Below are 20,792 nucleotides of genomic sequence, written 5' to 3' on the forward strand. Positions count from 1 at the left end.
CCCTAAGCATTTCTGGCTTACCATGCATTAGCCTTAGAGCACCCTAAGCATTTCTGGCTTACCATGCATTAGCCTTAGAGCACCTCTAAGCATTTCTGGCTTACCCTGCATTAGCCTTAGAGCGCCCTAAGCATTTCTGGCTTACCCTGCATTAGCCTTAGAGCACCCCAAGAATTTCTGGCTTACCCTGCATTAGCCTTAGAGCGCCCTAAGCATTTCTGGCTTACCCTGCATTAGCCTTAGAGCACCCTAAGCATTTCTGGCTTACCCTGCATTAGCCTTAGAGCACCCTAAGCATTTCTGGCTTACCATTCATTAGCCTTAGAGTGGCCCTAAGCATTTCTGGCTTACCATGCATTAGTCTTAGAGTGGCCCTTAGCATTTCTGGCTTACCATTCATTAGTCTTAGAGCACCCTAAGCATTTCTGGCTTACCCTGCATTAGCCTTAGAGCGGCCCTAAGCATTTCTAGCTTACTATGCATTAGTCTTAGAGTGGCCCTAAGCATTTCTAGCTTACCATACATTAGCCTTAGAGAAGCCCTAAGCATTTCTGGCTCACCCTGCATTAGTTTTATAGCGGCCCTAAGCATTTCTGGCTTACCATGCATTAGCCTTAGAGTGGCCCTAAGCATTTCTGGCTTACAATGCATTAGTCTTAGAGTGGCCCTAAGCATTCCTGGCTTTCCCTGCATTAGTCTTAGAGCGGCCTAAGCATTTCTGGCTTACCCTGCATTAGTCTTAGCGCCCTAAGCATTTTTGGCTTACCATGCATTAGTCTTAGAGCGGCACTAAGCATTTCTGGTTCACCCTGCATTAGCCTTAGAGCGGCCCTAAGCATTTCTGGCTTACCATGCATTAGCCTTAGAGCACCCCTAAGCATTTCTGGCTTACCATGCATTAGCCTTAGAGCACCTCTAAGCATTTCTGGCTTACAATGCATTAGCCTTAGAGCACCTCTAAGCATTTCTGGCTTACCTTGCATTAGCCTTAGAGCAGGTCTAAGCATTTCTGGCTTACCCTGCATTAGTCTTAAAGCGTCTCTAAGCATTTCTGGCTTACCCTGCATTAGTCTTAAAGCGTCCCTAAGCATTTCTGGATTACCATGCATTAGCCTTATAGCAGCCCTAAGCATTTCTGGCTTACCATGCATTAGCCTTATAGCGGCCCTAAGAATTTCTGGCTTACCATATTTCAGTTGTAAGAAATTTTCAAAGCTAGTGTGATCTTGGTGTTTGTACTATGGTTCCGATTCCAGCTCAATTCCTATTCAAGCCGTGAAGCCACTGTAAAACCACACGATAAATGTGTTTTCAAATATTTTTCTAATGTATTAAAATCATATTTTAAACTTGATTGAAGGCTGTGCAATGAATTATACATGTTGTGTCTGATGGAGCAGAACATACTCCCATATGATTTACATGGAGAAGAAACAGAAGATAAATGTTATCTTAAATATGTTTTTAGACTCTTATAGTGATACCTAAACAATTATACCCTTCTTGACAACCAGGTGTCCTGTACGTCACATGTCATAAAGGGTTTCATCCCTGTAATAGCGTGGGTCATGCTGACAGCAGCAAGACCACACTATTTCAGAATGCCTCACTGCTGGAGACATGCAGTCTTGCCACTGTTATCAAGATCCAAGCTATTTAACCCCTAAATGTAAACAACAGCTGGTGTACAGGGTACGCTGCTATCGTTAAAGGGTTGAACCCTGTTTTTCTTATAGCACCCTAAGCATTTCTGGCTTACCCTGCATTAGCCTTAGAGCACCCTAAGCATTTCTGGCTTACCATTCATTAGCCTTAGAGTGGCCCTAAGCATTTCTGGCTTACCATGCATTAGTCTTAGAGCGGCCCTAAGCATTTCTGGCTTACCCTGCATTAGCCTTAGAGCGGCCCTAAGCATTTCTAGCTTACTATGCATTAGTCTTAGAGTGGCCCTAAGCATTACTAGCTTACCATACATTAGCCTTAGAGAATCCCTAAGCATTTCTGGCTCACCCTGCATTAGTTTTATAGCGTCCCTAAGCATTTCTGGCTCACCCTGCATTAGACTTAGAGTGGCCCTAAGCATTTCTGGCTTACAATGCATTAGTCTTAGAGTGGCCCTAAGCATTTCTGGCTCACCCTGCATTAGTTTTATAGCGTCCCTAAGCATTTCTGGCTTACCATGCATTAGCCTTAGAGTGGCCCTAAGCATTTCTGGCTTACAATGCATTAGTCTTAGAGTGGCCCTAAGCATTTCTGGCTTTCCCTGCATTAGTCTTAGAGCGGCCTAAGCATTTCTGGCTTACCCTGCATTAGTCTTAGCGCCCTAAGCATTTTTGGCTTACCATGCATTAGTCTTAGAGCGGCACTAAGCATTTCTGGTTCACCCTGCATTAGCCTTAGAGCGGCCCTAAGCATTTCTGGCTTACCATGCATTAGCCTTAGAGCACCCCTAAGCATTTCTGGCTTACCATGCATTAGCCTTAGAGCAGCCCTAAGCATTTCTGGCTTACCATGCATTAGCCTTATAGCGGCCCTAAGAATTTCTGGCTTACCATATTTCAGTTGTAAGAAATTTTCAAAGCTAGTGTGATCTTGGTGTTTGTACTATGGTTCCGATTCCAGCTCAATTCCTATTCAAGCCGTGAAGCCACTGTAAAACCACACGATAAATGTGTTTTCAAATATTTTTCTAATGTATTAAAATCATATTTTAAACTTGATTGAAGGCTGTGCAATGAATTATACATGTTGTGTCTGATGGAGCAGAACATACTCCCATATGATTTACATGGAGAAGAAACAGAAGATAAATGTTATCTTAAATATGTTTTTAGACTCTTATAGTGATACCTAAACAATTATACCCTTCTTGACAACCAGGTGTCCTGTACGTCACATATCATAAAGGGTTTAATCCCTGTAATAGCGTGGGTCATGCTGACAGCAGCAAGACCGCACTATTTCAGAATGCCTCACTGCTGGAGACATGCAGTCTTGCCACTGTTATCAAGATCCAAGCTATTTAACCCCTAAATGTAAACAACAGCTGGTGTACAAGGTACGCTGCTATCGTTAAAGGGTTGAACCCTGTTTGCTAGAGTAACACTCCTCATATATAGTGGTTTATATGTGGAACAACCTTCTGGCAAAGATATCATAAACTAATATACTAAGAAGTTTTAAGAATATGTGTGAAATACAGATAGGGTAGTCATGTCCAGTATTAAATGTTCATTTTTTTTTTATAAAACCCTGATTGGCAAATAAATTTTAAAGGCCTTCAAAGCCTCTATGCATTACAAATAATGGCCAGAATTAAACAACACTGCACATGCATACCGTCATGTGTTCATGGCATCCAAGGAGGGTAAAATAAATATTGTGTTATGTGTTATTGGCAGTCCCAGAGGTTGTTAAAAACACTTATCTGTGTGTGTTAGGTGTAGCCATTCAAATAGTTGCTTTGTGCGTTTTAACTGGTAACCATGAAGGTTTACAAACACTGTTCTGTGTGTGCTAAACAGGAAATCATGAGAAGTAAAATAATTGCTGTGTATGTGTGTTTGTGTGTTATTATTGGCCACAGCATTGGGGATGACCACTGTAAGATCCTAACTACGCTCAGAAACCTACAGATAGTCCAGTATTTATGTTAAAGATAGCTGGTAACCCTAAATACAGAAATAAGTCACAGGGAGTTTTCCTTGTAATTAAATGTTCAGAGTAAATGGAACTTATAGAATATGTATTTAAAGTCAAAGCATTTGTTAATGCTCCACAACAAGAGTTGGTATAAAAAAAATTCAATGAATTAATATTTTAAATGCCTAAAATGATTTGGCAGTCACAGAGCTTTCAGAATATTTCATAAGGGCTGGCTCTCTAGAATTTTATGGTAACAGTTCTGGTTAAAGTTCCATCATGCACTAAATATATCATAATCATCTGCCACGGAAGTATCTAACTATTAAAAAAGGCTGCATTGTACCTTGGCTTACGTAGGGTCTGATGAACAAAAGCTTGCAAAATCTTTGGGGGGCATTTTTGAGCATTATATTGTAATGTATGTGTCTCCTTTTAACATTCCAAAACCTGCATATTGAAATAAACAGCTCTAGCTAAAATTTGCCTTCCTAAAATGATTCGAGGGACCTGGCAGCACTGGCGAGATGTGTTAGACAATCATGTCAGAGCTTTATATCATTTGGGCCCTCATCAGTAAAACTAAAAATATATATGTACTTCAGCATGAACAAAATTCAATTAATCGATATTTAAGAGGATAAGTGGCAAATCCTTAATATACACCCGGAGCAAGAATCATACAGAGAGAGAAAAAATATACGAGCTGCAGACAAGTATCTGTTAGGAACATTACAATAGCCGGTGCAAACTAAAGCCTTCATAATTAAAGGGACACTGAACCTAAATTTTTTCTTTCATGATTCTGATAGAGCATGCAATTTTAAGCAACTTTCTAATTAACTTCTGTTATCAATTTTTCTTCGTTCTCTTGATATCTTTATTTGAAAAAGAAGGCATCTAAGCTAAGGAGCCAGCAAATTTGTGGTTCAGAACCATGGACAGCATTTGTTTATTGGTGCTGTCCAATCAGCAAGGACAACCCAGGTTGTTCACCAAAAATGGGCCGGCATCTAAACGTAAATTATTGCTTTTTAAATAAACATACCAAGAGAATGAAGAAAATTTGATAATAGGAGTACATTAGAAAGTTGCTTAAAATTGCATGCTCTATCTGAATCACAAAAGAAAAAAAATTGGGTACAGTGTCCCTTTAAATGTACTACTGCTTTATTCCTATTACTGTTTGTGGAGCCATTAAATGAACATTTACTTGCTGGGTACAATTGCAGTAGCAGGGTTACCACTTTCCATGCATTTGTATTTTCTACTGTGCTAGCAGCTATCTTAAAAGCTATTCTCTTATTTTAACCATTAAAAACTGCTGGTTAGTGAAGCTCTTTATGTCACACTGGGAGTGGCCATGTTGGAAGTTTAGTATTCCCATACCATGTGACAGAAGTGGTGCACATCTACAGAGCAGTGATATTGTTTTCTTCTTGACAAGCTGTATAATGTTTATTGTGTACAATACAGAGTGAGAGCTGTACATTTTTGCAGGGGATGCATTACTCTACAATATTCCTGAGGGTTTTTTATATTTGTTTTGTACATTTTTAAAACCTCAAAAAAAAAAAAAAAACACATATAATACTACTGCTTTCTGTTGTGCAAGCTAATCTAAAGAGTAAGGTACAGCTGTCAAAAAGCCAACGCCACTGATTTGTAAAAGTGCACTGTTCTGTCATCAGGATACAACAATACATGTGCACCAAGATGGCGGCACCCAATATAAAAGTGCAAAGCTTTACCAACTGGCTTCTGTAATGGTTTAAAATAATAGAATGGCTTTAAAGACAGCTGCAGGTACAGGAGGAAAAATAATAGCCCAGTGAGTAGTAACCAATCTTCTGTAGTTTGCTGAGCAGTTTAATAACCTGTACATTATTTTAATGGAGCACTAATAGTGTGCAGTTTACTGTCTACTTCTGTGTGGACATAATGAGGTCTGTTTGACAGCAGCTGCAAAAATTAGAAAAAAATCATTTGCACTCTATAAATGTTAAAGGGACACTGTACCCAAAATATTTCTTTTGTGATTCAGATTGAGCATGAAATTTTAAGCAACTTTCTAATTTACTCCTATTATCAATTTTTCTTCATTCTCTTGCTATCATTATTTGAAAAAGAAGGCATCTAAGCTTTTTTTTGGTGTCAGTACTCTGGACAGCACTTTTTTTATTGGTGGATGAATTTATCCACCAATCAACAAGGACAACCCAGGTTGTTCACCAAAAATGGGCCGGCATTTAAACTTACATTCTTGCATTTCAAATAAAGATACCAAGAGAATGAAGACAATTTGATAATAGGAGTAAATTAGAAAGTTGCTTAAAATTTCATGCTCAATCTGAATCACGAAAGAAAAAATTTGGGTACAGTGTCCCTTTAACATATGTGGTTTAACAGTTTATTTACCAGTGCTGTACCTAAATTAGGGGGAAACTTTCCTGATGGACTGACTGTACTGTTTTAAAGGGACACTGTACCCAATTTTTTCTTTTGTAATTCAGAAAGAGCATGCAATTTTAAGCAACTTTCTATTTACTTCTATTATCTAATTTGCTTCATTCTCTTGATATCACTTGCTGAAAAGCATATCTAGATATGCTCAGAAGCTGCTGATTGGTTGCTGCACATAGAGGCCTTGTGTGATTGGCTCACACATGTGCATTGCTATTTCTTCAACAAAGGATATCTAAAGAATTGAGCAAATTAGATAATAGAAGTAAATTGGAAAGTTGTTTAAAATTGCATGCCCTATCTGATTCATGAAAGTTTAATTTTGACTAGACTGTTCCTTTAAATGTAATTTGTGACTGCCACTACTGAATTAAAGGGACATAAAACCCAGATTTTTTTTTATTTCATGATTTAGATAGATCTTGTGATTTTAAACTACTTTCCACTTTACTTCTATTATCTAATTTGTTTTGTTCTTTTGATATCCTTTGTTGAAATGGAAAAAACCTAGGTAGACTTGGGAACTGCTGTTTGATGGCTGCATATAAATGCCTTTTGTCATTTGCTTTAAACTAGCTCTGAGTAGTGCATTACTGCTTCTTCCAAGAGAATGAAACAAATTAGATACAATAAGTACATGAGAAGGTTTTTAATATTGTATTCTCTATCTGGATCATGAAAGAAAAACATTGGGATTCATGTCCCTTTAAGTATACAGGATCAGACCTCCCACACTGCACCTCCCATGGCAAATTAATCCTAACTGAAATCTCTCCCCACAATGTTAGAAGTTAAACTTCTGCTCTTCCTAATTCCACCTGATCACTGCCATCATGATATCCTCATACCTTCCATATTGCCACCATTGCAAGCTAAATATCACATGACCATCCTCTACCACATGTGAATTTTATATATTAAAAATGAATCACTACTTTACAAAATATCTGGGCACAAAATACATTTTTTAAGCCATCAAACGTTTGTCATTTTAATAGCACAATTATTCTGCAAAGCATGAACAATCTAGGGATACATCCCTGGTGGAATTAAAGAGCTTGTACTCTGATCTAAGTAATCACTGTGTAGAATATGGCAAGCTTTGGTAAATGTCACCATGCTCAGAGGTATTTTGCAGCAAAAGCAGACCTAATCAATAATGAAAGTATATTGCAATCTTGTTTTATTTTCCTGGAATCAATCCATCCATCTAATACCAGAAGTTTAACAGCATCCAACCCCTGCCCCACTAGAATCTCTCCCCCCCCCCCCCTCCACAGTTCAACTACTCCCTAGGAGTTAAAAAAAATCTATAAAAGAGGCTGAAAACTGAAAATACCAGGAATCATGTTTCATGGGATCACTTCAATGTCACATTAATCAAGATATAATTTTTTCCACATCACCATAACATAATGCAATATTATACATCACATTTTCATTAACACAGGAATATAGACCTGGGGAAACCCCACACCAATTATTTAGTTTGCCACCTGCCATAGGTTGATGTAGTTTAGTTGGTGCTATAAAGTTTTTTATATCTTTGTCCTTTCTAAAGATTACCTCGGATTTGTTACCTAAAACGTTATCTAAAACTGGATCTAATTTCAAGATATCCCAATGCTTATTTAATATATTCCAAATTTTATAATGTTGGTTGTTGTACCGGGTGACAAATTTGGGATTATTATTTTTAGCATTCTGGAGCTTGGATTCAACAAACTTCTATTATTCCATATAAGTAATGAACTTTATCCACTTATCTACTTATTATTACTAATTTTTTACATGTGTGTATTCTAGTGTGTACTGTATTTTTGCATTTGTTTAATATTCAGTTCTATATTTTAGCATTTGATTTTATATATATATATATATATATACATCCAATTACCAGATCCTTCCCACTTGTAGGGCATCCGCCTGGGTGCAAACCTGAATGAAATATAGCAGCCAAAGAAAGATGCACTCACAGGACTTTCACCGCAAAAATGGAGTTACTTTATTTGTAACGTTTTCGGAGATCAAGTCTCCTTCATCAGCATAATAAACAGTGAACAAATACACACTTATATAGTGCATCTTTCTTTGGCTGCTATATATATATATATATATATATATATATATATATATATATATATATATATATTTATATTTGTGCTTCTCTTTTAGTTTATTTTTTGATAAACTTTTTTGTTAGTCATATGTATGACTGTGCTTGCACCCCCCAAACCCCGATGAGTTTTTTGCGCAAACCAGACAGGGAATGATGTTAAAAATAAAGAACTTCAGTAATTTTTGTATTCTCTGTTTACCATAATTTTAGGCATCTACAATTGATAGCTTTTCAACAGATGGGTTTAAACCAGATAATCTGAAGGGGAATGTGGAATTTAAAAATGTTAGTTTTTGTTACCCTTCAAGACCAAATGTTCAGGTAAGGAAAGCTCTCATGTTCTACAAAAAATTTAAAGTATTATAGATAAATTAAATCAATTCTTTGTATCCAATTAATTTATAATGATTCCCATTGCATTGTGCCCTTTTTATTTATTTTTATTTATTTAACTTATCAAATAAAATACAGCAATTTATAGCTCAAGCTCTAAGCCAATAGTACATTAAGCGTAGAGTGCGCTAATACATACTTAAAAGAAAAGCATTTTTTCAGGAATGAACAACAGTTCAGTGGCTTGTTCTATGGCCTGGTTACCACCTGGTGATAGATTATTTCAGCCCTATTGTGCTTTTCACAGAGGAGAACGTTCCTGAGGTATATCAGTCTGATCCCGCCTAACATGTTCAGTCCATCCCAAAAACACCTGGCAATCTTCCTCTGAACAAGGGAAATGGCAACCCCAGACAATCGTTTTGGCCTCGCCAGTGAGGTGCAGTCATATCCATATAAGCACATTGGGCAAGGAGTCCACGTCTAGTTTCCCTAATGTCATAATACAAATACAGGTAGAAAACCCCTTGTTTCAAACTGCTTGGGACCGTAAAAGGTTTGTATTTCAGAATAGTTTGGAATTTGGAATATTTGTATATTTGCATCTGTAAAAAAGAACAGTTTGGAGAGCGGATGGAACCAAGTGTAAACCAACAATATTTATGTAATTTAGGCAATATTTACGTCATAATACAGCTTATACATGCAACTTAAATGTAATTTTATATAATTTTGTAATACTTTTGTATACAAAGTATCATAGTACCATTAGAAAGATAGTACACTACTGTAATCAGAAAGGTAATATTTGTTGTTTTAAATAAATATAGACTATTTAGAGCACAAAAATCAAACCAAAGACACAAGCATGAAAGGTTGTGATTTACAGGTGGGGGAAAAAGTAATTTTTGATTATTTTATTTTAAAAAAAAAATATGAATTAAAAAGTTTGGATTTAAGAATAAGTTTGGATTTTTGAATTCTGGATTTTGGGATTTGTACCTGTACATACTAAAAAGAGAAGAATTGTTCCAGGGACAAACAATGGCTCAGTATATTGTTCTATGGCATGGTCATCACCTGGCAGTAGCTTCTTTTAGCTCAATTGTGCTTTACACAGAGGAGAACTTTCCTGAAATATATCAGTCTGATTCCACTTAACAAGGTCAGTCCATCCCCAAAATACCAGGCAGTGAGGTGCAGTCATATCCCTCTAGGCACATTGGCAAGGAGTCCACGACTGGGGAAAGTTTCTCTAAGAGTGATGGGGGAAACCAGACATGGACAACTTGCCCAATGTGCTTATTAAAGGGATATGACTGCATCTCACTGACGATGCCCAAATAAGATCGAAACGATCATCTGGGGTTGCCATTTCCCTTATTCAAAGGAGAAATGCCTGGTATTTCAGGGCTGAACAGACCTTGTTAGGTGGGATCAAACTGATATACTTCAGGAAAGTAATCCTCTATGACAAGCACACGTGGCTTAGCATAGCTACTCTAGTTAAAATTTTAAACCATCCACTTGTAACACCAGATTGTGCATTATTCTTAGCTTCGGAGGATCGAACACAAGATAATGCACTATCAGTTGCACTCCATTTGTAATCTAGCCCAGTATATTTAGATTTAGGTCTCATGCTCAGTCTTTCTATCTCAGTGAGATGCAATGTTTTTTTTTGTGTGTAGTAGTAGGAACTTGTTCTGATCTAGTATACCGTTGACTTGTATGTCCCTTTGTATTGGGGCTGGATAGTAGTTAGATACCTAGGCAGTAGCACAGTACAGTAGTGCCACCAGTTTTATTACTGCTGGTGATCAGCCACAAGTACCTGCTGTTACTTAGGGCCTAGTGATAAAAAAAATTCTGACATGGAAAGAAATGCATAAGCTTTGGAGGCATTTTTGAGCGCTACATCCTAATGTAGATGTCTTTAATTCACATCCATAACCCAACTAGATAAACTGATTTTAAGGTAACATTTTCCTTTCTAAAAGTTTTTAAGGAACCTCACTGTACTAATGAGACTTCTTAAGATCCCTTGCCATAGCTGAGAGCTTTGCTTCTTTCCTGTCAAAAACGTTTCTTTATATATTTTTTATATATATTATAAACAGTATATATGATTTTAAATAAATAATATAATTCTGTGTCTTTATATGTCTGATTTTTATTCCCTATTTTCTTTTTTTATACTTGAAGGTTTTAAATGGACTTAATCTTGGGATCAAACCTGGGGAAACTGTGGCACTGGTTGGGCAAAGTGGATGTGGGAAGAGCACAACAGTGCAGCTATTGCAGAGATTGTACGATCCAAATGAGGGAAAGGTAAAACTAGTATGGATCAATACGTTTTTTGTTACCCCCATGCAGATCTGAATCATTCACAACTGATTAAGGCTGATTACCTTCTGTTCTCCTTTCATTTCCTCATATCTCACTCTCTCTATCTCTGATAAATCCTGTTCCTATAACGTGGCAGATCTTGCATTTATCTATTAACAAAATTAAACTGTCTGTCTACTAAAATGTAATTCATGTAACTCTTAGAAGGCTTTTCACATTAAATACTCTCAGAAGAGGGCATAGATATATTTTATTATAGATGCAACCATGATGCTGCTCCCATTCATTAGCAAACAGTATTTAAAAAAATATGACACGGATATGGTAACAAGCAATTTACACAATTTCCGCATTCCTGGCTAATGATATTGTTTTCCAGTGGCAGCACTGACTTTCACTGACATGTGGAAGCCAGCGCCAGAGCTGTAAAAGAATATTTAGTGACACAATCAAGAAGATTAAGACAGGCAATGACTACTGTACAGGGAAGTAATTGTTTTTTTTTTTTGTTTTTTTTTTTAATAGCTATTTTCCTCTTATTGCCATTTTAAATATATTTTTGCACTTCTAAAATTATCTCAACTTTGTTTGTGGTGCAACAGTGTGAAAGTGAAAAAGTCTTCTCCATACGTAACTTTTGCTAGGGGCTACCTACATGATCACAATAAACAATTTCAGCAGATTGTATGTTATCTATTTACAATTCAAGTTCCCTATTTGTGAACACATAGATGTACAGTATATTGGTTTAGAATCTCTGGCTGATTGACAGACTTGATTGACCTTTTTGTTTTTTTCTTTTCAGATCATTGTTGACGGCCATGACATAAGGTCTCTAAATGTAAGACATTACAGAGAGTTCATAGGTGTGGTCAGTCAAGAGCCTGTCCTGTTCGGAACAACAATTAAAAACAACATTAAATATGGCCAAGACAATGTGACTGATGAAGAAATAGTAAAGGCTTCTAAAAAAGCAAATGCCTATGATTTTATTATGGCACTACCTTCTGTAAGTTTTTATATGTACATACTAACTAGAGGCTACATTAGAATCCATAGAAAATCCCCAGGATTATTATTTTACTATATCATAATATATAATGGAATGGTTTTCAGACATTTATACATTGTGGGCTAGATAATGAGTGGCATGCTAACTGTTGTGTATGAGGGAAAAGGGGTTTATCTTAGCTTTTTGCTCACATCGGAAGTCTCACAAAACACATCAAAAATAAATTACTAAGTACAGTTACACTCATAATAATGTCATCTAATAAAAATGATTTTAAAAAAAAATATTGCACAAAAAATTTGTAAAGTTTCAAAGATATGAGGTCTCAGGTGTTAGAGAAAAAAAAAGTAGGCAAAGGGATTTTAATATATATATATATATATATATATATATATATATATATATATATATATATATATATGTATATGTATATATATATATATATATATATATATATATATATATATGTATATGTATATATATATATATATATATATATATATGTATATATATATATATATATATATGTGTGTGTGTCTGTGTATATGTATATACACATACTACACACACATATACATGATTATATATAGGTATAGATATATACAGATATAATATGTGTACATATGTATATATGTGTTTATTTGTTTTTATATATATATATATATATATAAATATATATATATATATATATATATATATATATTTGTGTGTCTGTGTATATGTATTTACAGATATATACAGGGAGTGCAGAATTATTAGGCAAGTTGTATTTTTGAGGATTAATTTTATTATTGAACAACAACCATGTTCTCAATGAACCCAAAAAACTCATTAATATCAAAGCTGAATAGTTTTGGAAGTAGTTTTTAGTTTGTTTTTAGTTATAGCTATTTTAGGGGGATATCTGTGTGTGCAGGTGATTACTGTGCATAATTATTAGGCAACTTAACAAAAAACAAATATATACCCATTTCAATTATTTATTTTTACCAGTGAAACCAATATAACATCTCAACATTAACAAATATACATTTCTGACATTCAAAAACAAAACAAAAACAAATCAGTGACCAATATAGCCACCTTTCTTTGCAAGGACACTCAAAAGCCTGCCATCCATGGATTCTGTCAGTGTTTTGATCTGTTCACCATCAACATTGCGTGCAGCAGCAACCACAGCCTCCCAGACACTGTTCAGAGAGGTGTACTGTTTTCCCTCCTTGTAAATCTCATATTTGATGATGGACCACAGGTTCTCAATGGGGTTCAGATCAGGTGAACAAGGAGGCCATTTCATTAGATTTTCTTCTTTTATACCCTTTCTTGCCAGCCACGCTGTGGAGTACTTGGACGCGTGTGATGGAGCATTGTCCTGCATGAAAATCATGTTTTTCTTGAAGGATGCAGACTTCTTCCTGTACCACTGCTTGAAGAAGGTGTCTTCCAGAAACTGGCAGTAGGACTGGGAGTTGAGCTTGACTCCATCCTCAAAACGAAAAGGCCCCACAAGCTCATCTTTGATGATACCAGCCCAAACCAGTACTCCACCTCCACCTTGCTGGCGTCTGAGTCGGACTGGAGCTCTCTGCCCTTTACCAATCCAGCCACGGGCCCATCCATCTGGCCCATCAAAACTCACTCTCATTTCATCAGTCCATAAAACCTTAGAAAAATCAGTTTTGAGATATTTCTTGGCCCAGTCTTGACGTTTCAGCTTGTGTGTCTTTTTCAGTGGTGGTCGTCTTTCAGCCTTTCTTACCTTGGCCATGTCTCTGAGTATTGCACACCTTGTGCTTTTGGGCACTCCAGTGATGTTGCAGCTCTGAAATATGGCCAAACTGGTGGCAAGTGGTATCTTGGCAGCTGCACGCTTGACTTTTCTCAGTTCATGGGCAGTTATTTTGTGCCTTGGTTTTTCCACACGCTTCTTGCGACCCTGTTGACTATTTTGAATGAAACGCTTGATTGTTCGATGATCAAGCTTCAGAAGCTTTGCAATTTTAAGAGTGCTGCATCCCTCTGCAAGATATCTCACTATTTTTGACTTTTCTGAGCCTGTCAAGTCCTTCTTTTGACCCATTTTGCCAAAGGAAAGGAAGTTGCCTAATAATTATGCACACCTGATATAGGGTGTTGATGTCATTAGACCACACCCCTTCTCATTACAGAGATGCACATCACCTATTATGCTTAATTGGTAGTAGGCTTTCGAGCCTATACAGCTTGGAGTAAGACAACATGCATAAAGAGGATGATGTGGTCAAAATACTCATTTGCCTAATAATTCTGCACTCCCTGTATTGTGGTGATGGAACCACCCTGCCATTTTCAGAAGGGCAGTCTATTGTGGTGACGGAACCACCCTGCCATTTTCGGAATCCACCTGGATGCAGCATTTTCGGAATCCACCTGGATGCAGCTTACACTGCATCCAGGTGGATTACGAAAATGGCAGGGTGGTGAAAGAATCCATCCAGGTGGATTCTTTCACCACCCCTTTTGCTCTCTCTCTCCCCCCTCTCTTTTGCTCTCTCTCCCCTCTCTCTTTTGCTCTCTCTCCCCCTCTCTTGCTCTCTCTCCGCCCTCTCATTTGCTCTCTTTCCCCCTCTCTTTTGCTCTCTCTCCCCCCTCCTTTGATCTCTCCCCCCTCTTTTGCTCTCTCCCCCCTCTCTTTTGCTCTATGTCTCTCCCCTCTCTGTTTTGTTCTCTCTCTCTCCCCCTCTCTTTTGCTCTCTCTGCCCTCTCTTTTGCTCTCTCTCTCTCTCTCCCCCCTCTCTTTTGCTCTCTCCCCCTCTCTTTTGCGCTCTCTTCCCCTCTCTTTTGAGCTCTCTCCCCCCTCTCTTTTGCGCTCTCTCTTCCCCCTCTCTTTTGCTCTCTCTCTCCACCCTATCTTTTGCTTGCTCTCTCTCCCCCCCTCTTCTTTTGCTCTCTCCCCCCCTCTTCTTTTGCTCTCTCTCCCCCTCTCTTTTGCTCTCTCTCTCTCCCCCTCTCTTTTGCTCTCTCTCCCCCCTCTCTTTTGCTCTCTCTTTCCCCCTCTCTTTTGCTCGCTCTCTCTCCACCCTCTCTTTCTCTCTCTCTTCCCCTTCTATTTTGCGCTCTCTCCCCCTCTCTTTTGCTCTCTCTCCCACCTCTCTTTTGTACTTTCTCTTTCCCCCCTTTCTTTTGCTCTTTCTCTCCCCCTCTCTTTTGCTCTCTCTTTTCCCCTCTCTTTTGCCCTCTCTCTTCCCCCCTCTGGTTTGTGCTCTCCCCCTCTCTTTTGCTCTGTCTCCCCTCTCTTTTGCTCTCTCTCCCCCTTCTCTTTTGCTCTCTCCCCCCTCTCTTTTGCTCTCTCTCCCCCCTCTCTTTTGCTCTCTCTCCTCCTTCTCTTTTGCTCTCTCTCCCCATTCTCTTTTGCTCTCTCTCCCCCCTCTCTTTTGCTCTATCCCCCCTGTCTTTTGATCTCTCTTCTCGGCTCTTTTACTCTCCTCCTCTCTTTTGTGCTCCCTCCCCTCTCTATTGCTCTCTCTCCCCCCTCTCTTTTGCTTCCTCCCCCCTCTCTTTTGCTGTTTCTCTCCCCCTCTCTTTTGCTCTCTCTCCCCCTCTCTTTTGCTCTCTCTCTCTATCTCACTCCTCTTCTTTTGCTCTTTCTCCCCCTTCTCTCTCTCCCTCTCTTTTGCTCTCTCTCTCTCCCCCCCCCCCCTCTATTTTGCACTCTCTCCCCTCTCTTTTGCTCTCACCTGGCCCGCCCGTTTCCGCCCCCTTCACGCCCGGTTGTCCATACCCCCTTCACGGATCAGGTGCGAGGTCAGTTTGCCCACACCTCCCACTTCTCCACCAGCAGAAGATCGTTACAGACGGTGACACACTCAGTGTCAATGTCTTTAACGATCAGGCATCTGGCCTCATATGGAGGCGGAGCACCGATCACGCTCCGTCTCCATATGCGGCAGATGCCTGAAGCTTCATGAGCTCCAGCTCTCAGCTGTTATGTTACAGCTGAGAGTTGGTGCTCCTGAAGCTGTCTCTCGCTGAGGTGGCTGTGCGCGCATCCAACATTCCTTTGAGTATGCGTGCGCAACTGCCGACGGCGACGGACATTACAAACACAATTATAGTATAGATATATATAAATAAATTTTTATGAATAAATAGAACTTATTCTTCTATGTGAAGAACATTGGAATATGAAATATTCATATTTTCATGTTGGGTTAGCACACTTGAGAATATACAATCGTGTTTGCGCACAAAAAGTGTGTTAGGGTTTTTTCCACTTTTTTCCTCCATTGACTTCTATGGGGGAATACCTTATCGAGCTGGCAATATTTTAAGTAGCCCAACTTATACTGAAAGTTTCAAAATGCAGCATAAGCGATATAAAATCTATATAAACAAGAAGCAGCAGATAAAACCACACTTCTAGTAGGAAGTGGGAGGTAACTATTACAATGTTCATTTTCAATTGCTATCTCTAAGTATTGGCTTTTGTGTATAAAGGGAAAAATGAGGAAGCTTTTGTGTATAACTAGAACTATAAAATAAGGATGCCTGCTCTCCTTCCAAGTCCAGCCTATTTGAATGGGTTGTGGTTTTTATGAGTATATACATAGAAATAAACATTAAGGAGCAAATTTCTATAATTTTTTTACTCAGCATATGGTATAACAAGTCATTGGGAACAGTTTTTTCAGTACACTCTCCCTTTAATTAAAAAACATTTATTTCCCTTCTCCTATAATAAGATGGTGTTTAGGAATTAAAGAGGATCAGTACACTCAGATCATTAGGTGCTTATTTTATTATCTGGTGTATTATTAATACTTGGTATTAAAAATATTATAATATTCATATAGACATATAGGGCTCCATTTATTAAGCAGCGAATGCTGCATTGGAGGCCCATCATTTCATACTCGTCTGAAACAGAAGACCGCTGCTCCTTAACCTCTTAATTTAATTTATCCCGATCCGATTGGAATGATTGACAGCCCCTGCTAGCTGCTGATTGTCCGCCAGTGAGCAGGGGGCGGCATTGCACAAGCATTTCTGGTGAAATGCTCGTGCAATGTTTAATGCTGACAGCCTATGCTGTCTACATTTAGCGATGCCCAGTGGACATGTCCGCTCGACACTTGTTAAATCCAGCCCATAGACTGCACAGATATAGCAGAACCAATGTATATTCTTCACTGTACCGTCTAATAATTTAGCAGTTTTGCAGTGATAGAAATGTAATCCGATCTGGCTTTAATACATATATTTTCTATAGAAATTTGAAACCCTTGTTGGGGAAAGAGGAGCCCAGCTGAGTGGTGGTCAGAAGCAAAGAATAGCTATAGCTAGAGCGCTTGTACGAAATCCTAAAATCCTTCTACTGGATGAAGCTACCTCTGCTTTGGATACTGAGAGTGAATCTGTTGTACAAGCTGCTCTAGATAAGGTAACTGCAAATCCTTATTTTTTTGGTTATCTGCTATAGTTTAAGAGATAGGAAAGTCAAAATTAAACTTGCCTGATTCAGATAGAGCATGTCATTTTAAGACACTTTTAAATTCACTTCTATTTTCAAATGTGCTTTGTTCTTTTAGTATCCCTTGTTGAAAAAGAATAGGCACATATCATACACCTGTGGGAGCTGCTGGTATTTGGTGCCTGTACACATTTGTCTCTTGTGATTGGCTAACTAGTTGTGTTCAGCTAGCTGCCAGTAGTGCAATGCTGTTCCTTCAGCAATGGATAACAAGATAATAAAGCAAATTTCATAATAGAAGTAAATTGGAAAGTTGTTTAAAATGGTATGCTCTATCTGAATCGTAAAAGAACATTTTTGGGTTTACTATCCCTTTAATCATTGTATTAATACAAAAACAAGAAAAGCAGAACAATTTATTATGAGTATGGATATTAAATTCAGTGGATATTCTCAATTTTTAAAACAAAAACATTGTAGCTTTAAGGGGTATTGTATACTAGATTTTTCTTTGCATGAATGTTTTGTGGATCTATTTATATAGCCCATCTGGGGGTGTTTTTGTAACAATGTAAAGTTTTGCTTATTTTTCATAACATTGTGCTGATTTCCAGACTCCTAACCAAGCCCCAAAATTTTAGATGTATACTGATGTCTTCAGATTCAAGTTTGCTCCTGTTTGTCTAATGGGTCTCTTCATATGCAGGGAAGGGGGTAGTGTCTGCTCATCCTGATTTCCCAGCCCCTTTCACTAGGTGTTCCAGCCAAACCTCATCAACCATGCTAAACTGGGAGCTTCTAAGGAATTTTTTAAAAGGTTTTATACTCAGGATTTTTATATCAGTATCTGTTCATATTTGTCTTTATAGTAGTATCTATTATAGGCAGATATATGAAAATTGGTGTATACTGTCCATTTAAAGGGACAGTCAAGTCAAAATGAAACTTTCATGATTCAAATATGGCACACAATTTTAAACAACTTTTTAATTCACTTCCATTATCTAAATGTACAAAATCGTTTAATATACACACTTTGAGGCACCAGCTCTACAGAGCATGTGCAAGATTCACAGGGTACACATATATGCATATATGTGTGTGCTACTTTTAGTCACGGGAGGCCCCTATCACTGATGCTTGTGTGTATGTGTTAAAGGCTGACAAAAAGGTAGTCATTTATTTGTGTGTTGGTGACATAAAAGGGGATGCAATCACTGCTTTGTACTGAAAAATGTATATGGGGGGCCAAGGTTGGGGTAAAGATCTGTGGTAGGGCCATTTTGTTATCCCGCTTCTGCCCATCTCACCTACAGGTTATCCAGTATTTTTATGAAGGACAGCTGGCAAACTTTGTGTTAAACAATGTAGATATATAATATAATTAGACCTGAGCTAAATTTGTCTGCAAATGAACCCTATGTAAATAGTATTTAATTTACGTACAATTCTTTTTTCAGGCCAGGATAGGTCGAACCACAATTGTCATTGCTCACCGTCTCAGCACAGTATTGACAGCAGATGTCATAGTTGTGATAGAAAATGGTGCTGTAGCTGAACAAGGAACACATGCTGAATTAATGGAGAAAAGAGGCATATACTATTCACTTGCAACAGCTCAGGTACAGTTTTATGTTTTAGAATTATAGCAGATAAGCTTTAACTGCAAAGTAAAATTAAAGGGACATATTCATGATTCAGATAAATTTAAACAACTTTCCAATTTACTTTTATCATAAAATTTGCTTTGCTCTCTTGGTATTCTTTGTGGAAAGCTAAACCTAGGTAAGCTCATATGCTAATTTCTAAGCCGTTAAACTGCCTCTTATCTAGTTCATGTGTGTCATATAGATAGCATTGTGCTCACTCCCATTGAGTTATTTAAGAGTCCGCACTGATTGGCTAAAATTCATGTCTGCCAAAAGAACTGAGATCAGTGGGTAGTCTGCAGAGGCTTAGAAACCAGGTAATCACAGAGGTAAAAAGTGTATTAACATAACAGTGTTGGTTATGCAAAACTGGGGAATGGGTAATAAAAGCATTATATATCTTTTCTTAAACAATAAAAATTCTGGAGTAGACTGTCCCTTTAATTGTTTTGTGCAGGTGTCTCAGAAATATGTGTTTATTTTAAAAAATAAGTAAGAGACTTAACCTTTAACATTTGCAAGTTGAATGTTAAACTACGGTAAATAATTCAACTGCTTCTGTAACAAGAAGTTTAAAGCTAAGAAATACAATTTGCAAAAACAGATTGATACAATGAAAATACATGAATCCTTAACTGTAGTTTATATTTTAATGTTATGTACATATACAAAAATGTGTCTGTTATTTTAAATCCTTAAAAGATTGTAAGAGACTTGTAACTTATTTTGCTTGCTCATGTGCATTATTCTATATATTACTTGAGCTAGCCCTAATTACATAAACTTATAATGTAGCCCAATATGCCATGCAATACTCCCATTTGCAAACACGCACTTCTGATGTTAGCTGTCAATTATTTTTAAAGGACTATTATAGTGGGAAAATGACATGTTCTATGCAATTTTAACAATAGTGACCCAGCAATGTCATGTGTTTAATCCCTGCAAATGGGTTAAACAAAACATTAAAGTATTGCTCGGGAGTCACAGAGCACTGCTGGTCCTGAGGGGAAACTGACACTGATCCAATCAACAGAGATAATCACACAAAAGGGTTATGCAAATACTGACTGTGTCTACTGGGGGCCAGCAGTGCTCTGTGTACTTTATCTATGTGTTGCAGGGGTTAATCACTTAGGACTCCATTTATCCCAGCTGCGCATGCAGCTTTTAAAGGCACTTTGCTGCAGGCTCACATGAGCAACCATGCAGCTGATAGTTAAGAAACACCGTCTTCAGACTGCTGCTTCCAAACCTGTAAGCCAGCTTTTAGCTGGCGAATTAAAATCACCCCAGATATGAGCAGGGGCCGGCATTGCACAAGCAGACACTTGTGCAATGTCAAATGCAGGCAGCGTATTGCTGCCCGCTATCTGCGATCCTGGGTGGACAAATTAAAACATTTATTTTTCCCACTATAATGGCCCTTGAAGAACATTTTTTTTTGGGGGGGGGTTAGATTTCATTTTTTAGCTGACCCCTTGCTGGAAGAAAGCACTCTGTATTGGGAATTAGACTGGATTATTAGTGTATACCATACAAGTAGTAGTATGAAGTATATACTCATAGTCTCACAGGACTGTCTTTAGGTAGTAAGGACTGGTATATGTGTTCAAAATAACCAATGTTGGTCGCGTTTGTTTGCTCTAAACAAAGTTGAATGTGTTTTTATTGTAAAAGATTTTCTTTATTGAATGTAACATTTGGAATATCAAGTGTAATATGTGATCATTGACTTTTGAATGTTGATCCGCACAGACCTCAGTTTAAGTCTAT

The 20,792-nt window shown here is 37.8% G+C and overlaps 1 protein-coding gene across 1 annotated transcript in view; it reads left to right on the top strand.

The window, feature by feature from the left end:
- The window catches only part of LOC128660334 (ATP-binding cassette sub-family B member 5), a 264,146-nt gene that overhangs the window by 134,985 nt on the left and 108,369 nt on the right, over window positions 1–20,792 (top strand). The window contains exons 11-15 of the mRNA XM_053714133.1: window positions 8,435–8,545; window positions 10,763–10,888; window positions 11,712–11,915; window positions 17,167–17,337; window positions 18,828–18,989. Coding sequence (XP_053570108.1) covers window positions 8,435–8,545; window positions 10,763–10,888; window positions 11,712–11,915; window positions 17,167–17,337; window positions 18,828–18,989 — 774 coding nt within the window. The remainder of the gene's footprint in view (window positions 1–8,434; window positions 8,546–10,762; window positions 10,889–11,711; window positions 11,916–17,166; window positions 17,338–18,827; window positions 18,990–20,792) is intronic.

This window comes from Bombina bombina, chromosome 5 (genome assembly GCF_027579735.1).
Source record: "Bombina bombina isolate aBomBom1 chromosome 5, aBomBom1.pri, whole genome shotgun sequence".
NCBI lineage: Eukaryota > Metazoa > Chordata > Amphibia > Anura > Bombinatoridae > Bombina > Bombina bombina.